Source organism: Stigmatopora argus, chromosome 20, assembly GCF_051989625.1.
Source record: "Stigmatopora argus isolate UIUO_Sarg chromosome 20, RoL_Sarg_1.0, whole genome shotgun sequence".
NCBI lineage: Eukaryota > Metazoa > Chordata > Actinopteri > Syngnathiformes > Syngnathidae > Stigmatopora > Stigmatopora argus.
Genome location: NC_135406.1, coordinates 12224803 through 12235602, shown reverse-complemented (window position 1 = coordinate 12235602; position 10800 = coordinate 12224803). Strand labels below are relative to the sequence as shown.

Sequence of the window (10800 nt, the reverse complement as noted above, 5' to 3'; positions counted from 1 at the left end):
TATTTTTCGCCAAAAAGAGAGCTTTATTGGAACTACCAAAAAGATGACACGATAAATCGGTTTAAAAACGTGATTCATCTTATAATATGACAAAAGTATAAGGACATTGTACAACTTATTTATTTTGAGCAAATTCATTGTCTTTCACACCATATATCTACTAATGTTACTAATGTATCATTTAGATCACATTATTGATTATTCACTTTGTAATTTCCTAATTTAGGCTCTACTATTTCGGATAGAATTTGGAAGTAAATAAAATCTTCAACAACACTCTTTTCTTATACAGTATTACCTTGACATACAATTGTTCCAACATACAAGACAAATTTGCAATATGAGCATACCAGATGTTCTCAATTGTGATTCGGTAGTAAATTAGAACATTTTTTTGTGTTTTTTTAGGATGGAAACTGATTACCGTATTTTCACGACTATAAGGCGCACTTAAAAGTCTTAAATTTTCTCCAAAATAGACAGGGCGCTTTATAATCCAGTGTGCTTTATATGGGAAAAAAATTAAAATGTGTCAATCATTGAGGGTGCGCCTTATAATGCGGTGCGCCTTATAGTCGTGAAAATACGGTAATTTGTATTTTGTTCATTTCTATGGGAGTAATTGACTTGAGATACGAGTTAATTGACATACTAGCTCGATCCCGCAGTAAGCTTGTATCTTAAGGTATTACTGTATTTGAATAGTGTGGATCGATATTACACATTAAAAAGTGTAAACAAGATTTTCAGAATGCAAAATACAATTATACTGCGATTACAATGATCCCTCATACAGAAATTGAAAAAGCAAGCAAAGCCGTCATTGGCCACTGCTTATCACAACACATTTGCGTCTTTTAAGTCTATCCTTACGACTAAATCTCTGGCAAGAAGCTGAGCAGGAAAGGGGTTTCTGACCGCTGTGGGTAATTGTGTTTTTAAGATATTCCTGCCACAAATTGAGCAAAAAAGGGCTTTTCTCCTGTGCGGGTTGTTAAGTCTTCTTTTCAGGTTTTTCAATTGTGTAGCTTTTTAATTGGACTGTTGTAGCGAATCTGTGGCTACAGACTGAGCAGGAAAACATTATTCTCCAGTGTGGGTTATTAAGTGTTTTTTTAAATATTGCTTTTGAGAATAGGCTTGACCACAAACTGAGCAGGAAAATGGTTTTTCAGTTGTGTGGGTTCTTGTGTGAAGATTTAAGTGTTCCTTCCGGGTAAATGTTTTACCACAAACTGAGCACGCAAATGGTTTTTCACCAGTGTGGGTTCTTATGTGAAGATTTAAGTGTTCCTTCCGTGTAAATGTTTTACCACAAACTGAGCACGAAAATGGCTTTTCACCCGTGTGTGTTCTTATGTGGATTTTTAAGTGTTTAGTTGTAGAAAAGGCTTTACCGCAAACTGAACACGAAAATGGTTTTTCACCAGTGTGGGTTCTTGTGTGTCTTTTTAAGCTTCCGTTCCCTGTAAATCTTTTACCACAAACTGAACATGCAAATGGTTTTTCACCAGTGTGGGTTCTTGTGTGTATTTTTAAGTTTTGCTTGTGTGTAAATCTTTGACCACAAACTGAACACGAAAATGGTTTTTCACCAGTGTGGGTTCTTGTGTGTCTTTTTAAGCTTCCGTTCCCTGTAAATCTTTTACCACAAACTGAACATGCAAATGGTTTTTCACCAGTGTGGGTTCTTGTGTGTTTTTTTAAGCTTCCTTTCTCTTTAAATCTTTTACCACAAACTGAACACGAAAATGGTTTGTCACCTGCGTGTGTTCTTGCATGAATTGTTAAGTTTCCCTTCTGTGTGAATGTTTGACCACAAACTGAACACGAAAATGTTTTTTCACCAGTGTGTGTTCTTGTGTGCCTTATTAAGTTTCCCTTCTGTGTGAATCTTTGACCACAAACTGAACACGAGAATGGTTTTTCACCAGTGTGGGTTCTTGCATGAATATTTAAGTTTCTCTTGTGTGTAAATGTTTTACCACAAACTGTACATGATAAGGGTTTCTCCCCAGTGTGGCTCCTCATGTGTGTTTTCAAAGTAGACTTTTTCCCAAAGATTTTTCCACACTGAGAGCATTTCCAGAGTTTGCCGTCCTTAAGACCTTCATTGTCATAAAGCAAGTGTTCGGTATCTGATAACGGAGCAATTAAATTGTCTGCTTGCCCTTCTGCTGAGCTGCCGTTCGGAGTCTCCGCCCCTCTGCCGGCCACGCCCAGATCATCTTCACTCTTGAAAGGCTCACCAGTTGACACACTGACATCATCTTCCTCCTTTTTGATTTGCTGTTGAGGGAACTCTGGCTCCTCCTCTTTAATTTGGGGTAACTTTAAGGTGTGTGCAGGCTCCGCCCCTCTGCTGGTCACGCCCAGATCCTCTTCCCTCTTCAGGTTTTCACCAAGTGACCAGGTGACATCATCTTCCTCCTTCTTGATTGGAAGTTGCTCGTCTCTCATTTGTTGTTGAGGGAACTCTGGCTCCTCCTCTTTAATTTGGGGTAATGTTAAGGTGTGTGCAGGCTCCGCCCCTCTGCTGGTCACGCCCAGATCCTCTTCCCTTTTCAGGAATTCACCAAATGACCAGGTGACATCATCTTCCTCCTTCTTGATTGGAAGTCGCTCGTATCTCATTTGTTGTTGAGGGAACTCTGGCTCCTCCTCTTTAATTTGGGGGAGCTCAAGTTCCTTTTTAAGGCCAACAGACTCTTTCCCATCGGGACCAAGATATTCTCTGAAACCTGCAAAGACACGAAAATAAATGATTTGTTTCATAATCTGTCTATCCAAAGCGAAGTCCTTTAGGTTAGACTGGGAATGTAAAGTCTTATACTTATTTCGGCGGTGGTTAGGCTCGTAACATGACATTAACTTGACATTTAACTGAAATCAACTCAAATGACTATACACACCCACACATATTTGACCACCCGGAAGCATCTCAATAAGCTCGTATCTCCAATTTGTTTCATTTCTCAAGGAAAAAAATGGCCCCGAATTTAGCTCGTATCTCAAATTTCCCGTAAAATGGGACACCCGTATGCACTGTTCCCTCTAAGCTGCGCGCGTGCGCAATTGCGCACTACTCTCGTCTTCTCTGCGCAGCAGCAATCATATGGCGCGCAGTAAAAAAAAAAAAGCGGATTTTTTTTAAAATTTTTTTTTTTACCCCTTTCCCCATGATGGCGCCGTTTAAGCGGCAGCCAGTGCAGTGGCAGTAGCTCTGTCCACTTATGTTTTTCGTGTTTTACAGCATGTTTTACATGAAAAATTAGAGGGAACATTGACATGCACCTGCTTGTGGCAGGTGTGATACTGGTGTGCCCATAGCGAGCAATGATGATGTCGTGACCGGATGATTCGCCTAAAGACGTTTCGCCAACGGACGTTTGACAGACGGACAGGTCGCCGAATGAACGTTCGTTCAAACAGCGTTTAATGATTAAATACAAATACTAGTATTTGTTAGTTTAATGATTAAATACAAATACTAGTATTTGTATTTAATCATTAAACGCTGTTTTCAGCTGGATTTGACCGAATTTCAGCCGTTTGGCGAATGGACGTATATGGACATTATTTTGCCTCCATCGCGACATCATCGCAACATTTTACCGAGGAATTCACTTCCCTGGGCTCGGTTCTAATGTCTAAAGAGCTCCAGTATTTGTATTTAATCATTAAATGCCGTTTTCGGCTGGATATGACCGAATTTGAGAGCGTTTTGAGCCGTTTGGCGAATGGAGGTATATAGACGTTTTTTTGCCTCCATCGCGATATCATCACGACATTTTACCGAGGAATTCACTTCCCTGGGCTCGGTTCTAATGTCCAAAGAGCTCCAGTATTTGTATTTAATCATTAAACGCTGTTTTCGGCTGGATTTGACCGAATTTGAGAGCGTTTTGAGCAGTTTGGCGAATGGAGGTATATAGACGTTTTTTTGCCTCCATCGCGATATCATCACGACATTTTACCGAGGAATTCACTTCCCTGGGCTCGGTTCTAATGTCCAAAGAGCTCCAGTATTTGTATTTAATCATTAAATGCTGTTTTAGGATGGATTTGACCCGATTGCTGTCATTTTACGGCTCGGTTCTGCTACATCTGCCCGCCCAAGAGTGCTTATTCCCGGACTGCCAAGCCCGCCCAAGAGTGCTTATTCCCGGGCTGCCATTGATGGTAGACTAACATTGATTTTTACTATAATTTGGACAACACCGGCGGCGGTCCGGATTAAAAATCCTAACGGGCCGTATATGGCCCGCGGGCCGAGGTTGAAAAACTTGTGCACACACGATCCGGGGGCGAGCGCGCAAATCCCGTTTCGGCGAAACCTCCGTTCGGCCGAATGAACGTTCGGCGGAACGTCCATTCGGCGACCTGCCCGTCTGTCAAACGTCCGTCGGCGAAACGTCTTTAGGCGAATCATCCGAGTACCGATGATGTCGCTCACACTGGTACTCAGTGCGCTCAGGGAGGTTGACTTTCTGCTCAGACCAACGAAAAATTAGAGGGAACATTGCCCGTATGTCAACGTTTTCCGGTAATATGTTGGCTGCCACAGCAAATGTTTAATTAACAAGGAATAATTATAGCACTCGCGGGTGACCCGCATTGTAATCAACAGTTTGAGGAAAACAGAGTTCACCTTCAAAATTAAAGTACAATTAAGAGCACACCAACACATTTCAATGTATAAAAATGTGTTGTTTTATTAAACCCAAAGGATTCTTTAATCTCATCTCATTTTCTGAACAGCTTTATCCTCATCAGAGTCGTGTGGGGGGGGGGAGCTGGAGCCTATCCCAGCTGACTTTGGGCCAGAGGGGGGGCACCCTGAATTGTTGGCCAGCCAATCGCAGGGCACAACAAGACAGACAACCATTCACGCTCACACTCATACCTAGGAGCAATTTAGTGTCCAATCAGCCTACCATGTCTTTACAATGTGGGAAGAAGCCGGAGTACCTGGAGAAAACCCACACGCGTCAAAATAAAAAGGTAATTTTTTTTGAAAAAAAAGCCTTTCTATAAATGGTCATTTTTTAAAGAAACTAATACTTTACTTTACATGGTCTTTTTTATTATTAAAAAAAGCCTTACTATGCAAGTTTTTGGAGTGTGGGAGGAAACCGGAGTACCTGGAGGAAACCCACGCAGGCCTGGGAAGAACATGCAAACTCCACCCAGGTGGACTTGACCTGGATTTGAACCTAGGACCCGAGAGCTGTGAGGCCGATGCGCTAACCACTCGCTCCTCTGGGCCGGTTTTCACATTTTTATGAATTTATAATTTAAAAAAAATCTCCAGTGTTGAGTCCTAGTAGCAAGCGGAAGACATGGGAGTTGCTTCCGCTTGAAAAATTATTTAAAAAATAAACATTTTCCCCAGAAAAATCTGCGATGTAGTGAAATGCTGAGGGATTACTGTACTTGAATATGCAATTGCAGCGCACAAAAAAGCACTAATACAATTACCATCAACAAAAACCAAAAATCGGTCAACAAATTGTCTTCGTGGTGCTCGGTGAACAATCTCACACTGAACACCACGAAAACTAAAGAAATAATCCTGGACTTTCGCAAACACGGCACAGATCTGGCCCCACTCCTCAAACATTTACACAGAAGCGAGCCATAAAAGGCCACACAAGAACCCACACTGGTGAAAAACCATTTCCGTGCCCATTTTGTGGTCAAGCATTCAGAGAGAAGAAACATTTAAAAATACACACGAGAATCCACACAGGAGAAAAACCATTTTTGTCCGTGCTTTGTGGGACCTATAGCGTCTGCCAGAGGGCAGCAGCTGGAACAGATTGTGACCAGGGTGGTAAGGGTCCCCTATGATGTTCTTGGCTCTGCTGAGGTAACGAGGGCTGGCAATGTCTTCAAGTGAGGGCAGAGAGCAGCCGACAATCCTCTGGGGAGTGTTAATCACTTTCTGCATGGCCTTTTTGTCTGCCGCCGTGCTTCCAGCGTACCACACTGTGATGCCGTACGCCAGGATGCTCTCTACAGTGGTTCTATAGAAGGTTCTCAGAAGATTGGTGCTCAAGTTGTTCTTCCTAAGTACCCTGAGGAAATGGAGTCGTGTCTGAGCCTTCTTCACCACTGCCGTGGTGTTTGTAGACCATGAGAGCTTGTCCGTGACGTGGACCCCCAGGAATTTAAAGGACTGCACCCTGTCTACACATACTCCATTTATGAGGAGTGGGGCCATATCTGTGCCGTGTTTGCGAAAGTCCAGGATGATTTCTTTAGTTTTCGTGGTGTTCAGTGTGAGATTGTTCACCGAGCACCACGAAGACAAATTGTTGACCTCATCTCTGTAAGCCGACTCATCCCCTCCTGAGATGAGTCCGACCACAGTGGTGTCGTCAGCGAATTTGATGATGGCGTTAGACTGGTGGGTGGGTGTACAGTCGTATGTGTACAGGGAGTACAGAAGAGGACTCAGTACACAGCCTTGAGGGGAGCCAGTGCTTAGTGTAATGGAGGAAGAGAGGTGGGGACCAAGTCTAACAGTCTGTGGTCGGTTGGTCAAGAAGTTCTTTATCCAGCAGCAGATTGAAGAGGATAGTCCAAGGTGGGAGAGTTTGTCAGTCAGAATGTCCGGTTTTATGGTCTTTTAAAGTCTTATAGAGCCATACGTCTACTTACAAACTTTTCAGATGCAAATGAGTGCCTCAAGATACAAAAAAAACATCCAAGTTACGAAAACGTCGATACATTTCCTGTATCTGTTATTTCATTTTGACATTTTCACGGATACACTGCTTGCTTGACATGTTCACTCCATTCTACTGGGCTCTCATTGGCTCTCTCACAACAACCGTGCATGTTTCTTTGACTGCCGTTGTGTGCTTGACCTGATGCCTAGAAGAAGTTTTAATGGCTTATGAAATAATTTTATGATCATTTTCTCTCAATTTTGTGTCTTCACACTTTTCCTACCAAGTTGGGACACTTTGATGATTTTTTTTAAGGATTTAGTTGGTAGTTTTGTGAGGACCATGGAACGAATTAGAGTATTTACATATAAAGTACAGACGCTCCCCTACTTACGAACGCAATTGGTTCCGAGCGATTGTTCATAAGTTGAATTTGTTTGTAAGTTGATTCAGTGCTATATTTTGTATTATAATTTATGTTTAAGGCCGATATAAGTATATTGAAGGTTTATACAAGTGCGTTTGTATGTTTAAGGCTTGTATAAGTAACACGCATTGGTTTGTACTGAAAAAAACCATTTAATAAAATGGAGAGAATATGTACAGTACTGTAGAGAGAGAGATTTATGTATTAGAAACTGGCCAAAAGAAGCGACCTAATGACGATTGCACAGTTTTCTTCTTTTTTCATCATAAATGATGAGGTAGCACTGTATGGCATCATTCAATTGATTTGCAAACTTTGTGCAACGTTCAATATTTGGGTCCTGCTGCTCGATCTTTCTGTTTATAAATGGTACTGAATGTGCAACGCTCACCACTCTCACGCGCATCAAGCTTTGTTATTATTGCCACTCGTTTCAAATGAAATGGCTTGCCTCTTCCTTGCAACTCCCTCAATAGAAGCCTTTAGCTTTTTACCAACCATATTTAATATTGGATGCATGAGATATTTAATGATACAAATGAAAAAGGTTCTTTGCACACTGGAGATACATTCACGCACTTCCGCATTGCAACGAAGAAGAAGGTAGATGCTGGGTGAGCTGAGCTCTCACAGCGCCAGGCGTCGGTATTAGCGGCAGAAAGAAGTACTACTCCGAAAAAGGGGCGAAATACAAAATTGGACTTGCGAACATTTTTGGACTTAAACGCAATTTGCAGACATGTTCGTATGTACCGTTGTTCGTAAGTTGAATGTTCGTAAGTAGGGGAGCGTCTGTACTGCTCTACTTACGAAATTTTCAACTCATGAAAAATGTTCGCGAACCAATTAATTTCGTAAGTAGAGTTACGACTGTACTCTTGTCGTATTTTATTTTGAAATTCTAGAGTTAGGTGTTGCAGATCTATGTATATTTTCACAAAAAGCTTATTTCGCCCTGAAATTGTTTTTTTGGGTGAAATTTACCAATGCCTAAGACTAAAGAAAAGAAAAGAGTAGAAATCACTCATTTCCTGATGAAAGATTAGAGCTTACTCTTGGTATTGGTAAATTCTGTATTATTATAGTCATTGCATAAAGTATTATGTGGGACTTCAAAGATGATTAGAAATCTTTAAAAACTGCTGTCAAAGAATGAGTTGGTAAAGAAAACAATAGCTCCACCTGTGTGGTCAGCTGGGATGGGCTCCAGCACCCCCCGCGACCCCAATGAGGATAAATCGGTTCAGAAAATGAATGAATGAAAACGAAACACAACTCGGGCTAAAATAGAAAGCGAACTAAAAGGAACATTTGTTCGCCTTTTGTAAACAGTCGAGACTTGATGACGTCGTGGTTTTGCTCGAATTGTGCATTTTGCGAACATTTTGCTTACATTTAGTCTGTTAATTCCGCACAACGCCGAAATGTTTGTGAAGCTATTTGGCTATGTCGAAGACAAAGAGAAAAAAACCTTTATATTTTCTAATTGAGGAGTTGATTCATCGTCGGAATTGGCGGAAAAAAGTTCTTCTCACATTCTCATTTAAAAAAAAAGGAAAAGTCAACTCACCTGACATTTTCGGGCTTGGTGTTTGCATGCTAACCCTTCGCTAGCAGCTAAACTCGGCTAGGCTAAGATAAGGACGCCCAAAACTTCAACGTGTACCCAGACAACCCGAGATTAAAACGATCATTTGCCTGTAATCAGATTGACCACGTTTTATTGGATTAGTCATACGGCTAAGGAGTGATTAAAAAAAAGCAGATCGCTTTCCAAAAGGATAGCAAGCGCCGTTCCAGAGCAAACGGACGAGACGGCGAGTGGTGATGACGTCATATACAAGCGGCGAAGATTTTGCCTCAAACGGGAAAAACAAAAAAAGAAAGGAAAATTTTATAAGAATACAATATCTATTGTGGAAAATTATGTGAATTACTAACCTTTTCTCCAATGGAAAAATTCTAACCAAATGATCTTTTTAGTTATTTGTTTTTGAAAACTCATCAGTCAATACAACCAACATAATGACTAATTCATTTCATTTATAAATCCCATTAGGATATAAACTCTGTTAAAATATATAGAGACACATGTCAAAGTATTTGCCAGGTTTAACAGTATTCAAATTAAATTCATTTTCATGTATATAAAAACATTTTATGATGCGAGTATCGGGATTAATGATATGGCTTTTAGTTATACGTATTATCCGATTAATATTAAAACACTTTTTTAAATATTCATAAGAGTATTCAGTGAAGGCAAACAATATAGTAGTATTGTAAAAATATATTAATAGCTGTTTGGTACACTTGGATAGCAACAGACAACCCTTTTCGTGCTCATTTTGTATTCAAACATTCACACACAAGGAAATCTTAAAAACGCACCCAAGAACCCACACAGGTGGAAAAAACATTTTTATGCTCAGTTTGTGATCAAGCGTTTGCAGAGAAGGGAAACTTAAAAACCAACATAAGAACCCACACTGGCGAAAAACAATTTTCTTGCTCCATTTGTGGTAAAGCTTTCTCTCAAAAGCACCACTTAAAAGGCCACACGAGAACCCACAATGGTTAGAACTCCCTTTTCCTGTGCAGTTTATGTTCAAACATTTTCACACAAGGAAATTTTTAATTTGTGGTCCAACAATCCGTCACAAGAATAGCTTCAAAATCCCCATAATAGAATAAAATTGTAAAAATTATTGGCCTATGAAATGGGGTCAAACATTTTGCAACACACTGTCTATAGTAAGGCTTTCTTCATAAAAAAGACAATGTATAGCAAGGGTTTATTTAATGGTAAAAAAATGTATAGTAAGGTTTTTTTCTTAAATAAAGAGACCATGTACAATAAGGCTTTTTTTATTTTAAAATAAAAAGATCATGTATAGTAAGGCCTTTTTCTTTAAATAAAAAGATCATATATAGTAAGGCTTTTTTTCTTTTAAAAAAAGACCATGTATAGTAAGCCTTTTTTTTCTTTATAAAAAAAAGACCATGTATAGTAAGGTTTTTTTTCTCAAAATAAGACCATGTATAATAAGGCTTTTTTCTTTAAAAAAAAAAGACCATGTATAGTAAGGCTTTTTTTCTTAAATAAGACCATGTATAGTAAGGTTTTTTTCTTTAAAAAAAAAGAGACCATGTACAATAAGGCTTTTTTTTCTTTTAAAATACAAAAGATCATGTATAGTAAGGCTTTTTTTCTTTATAAAAAAAGACCATGTATAGTAAGGCCTTTTTCTTTAAATAAAAAGATCATGTTTAGTAAGGCTTTTTTTCTTTAAAAAAAAGACCATGTATAGTAAGGCTTTTTTTCTTTATAAAAAAAGACCATGTATAGTAAGGTTTTTTTGTTAAAATAAGACCATGTATAGTAAGGCTGTTTTCTTAAAAAAAAGACCATGTATAGTAAGGCTTTTTTTATTTATAAAAACAAGACCATGTATAGTAAGGCTTTTTTTTATTTATAAAAAAAGACCATGTATAGTAAGGCTTTTTTTCTTTAAAAAAAGACCATGTATAGTAAGGCTTTTTTTTCTTTATAAAAAAGACCATGCATAGTAAGGCTTTTTTTTCTTTATAAAAAAGACCATGTATAGTAAGGCTTTTTTTCTTTTAAAAAAGACCATGTATAGTAAGTTTTTTTTCTTTAAAAAAAGACCATGTATATTAAGGCTTTTTTTCTTA

General features: G+C 39.1%; 1 protein-coding gene across 3 annotated transcripts; it reads right to left on the bottom strand.

Annotated features, from left to right (window-relative positions):
* On the bottom strand, positions 1-9100 carry LOC144065569 (uncharacterized). 3 transcript variants are annotated; one of them, XM_077588543.1, is made up of 2 exons: positions 8675-9100; positions 1-2741 (listed from the first exon to the last, which is right to left on the bottom strand). In XM_077588543.1, the coding sequence occupies exons 1-2, from the start codon at positions 8700-8702 to the stop codon at positions 1084-1086; spliced, it is 1686 nt and encodes a 561-aa protein (XP_077444669.1). In that variant the 5' UTR covers positions 8703-9100; the 3' UTR covers positions 1-1083. The 3 variants fall into 3 exon arrangements, with proteins under 3 accessions (XP_077444669.1, XP_077444670.1, XP_077444668.1); XM_077588544.1 differs by lacking the exon at positions 8675-9100 and adding an exon at positions 5107-5592; XM_077588542.1 differs by lacking the exon at positions 8675-9100 and adding an exon at positions 5145-5592.
* Positions 9101-10800: the final 1700 nt, after the last annotated feature.

Excerpts from the sequence above, each read along its gene's own strand:
- LOC144065569 (XM_077588542.1), bottom strand. The coding sequence starts at position 5,178 with ATGTTCTTCCCAGGCCTGCGTGGGTTTCCTCCAG. Across the intron at positions 2,742-5,144 it reads CCTGCGTGGGTTTCCTCCAG|GTTTCAGAGAATATCTTGGT; the intron begins GTACTCCGGTTT and ends GTGTCTTTGCAG.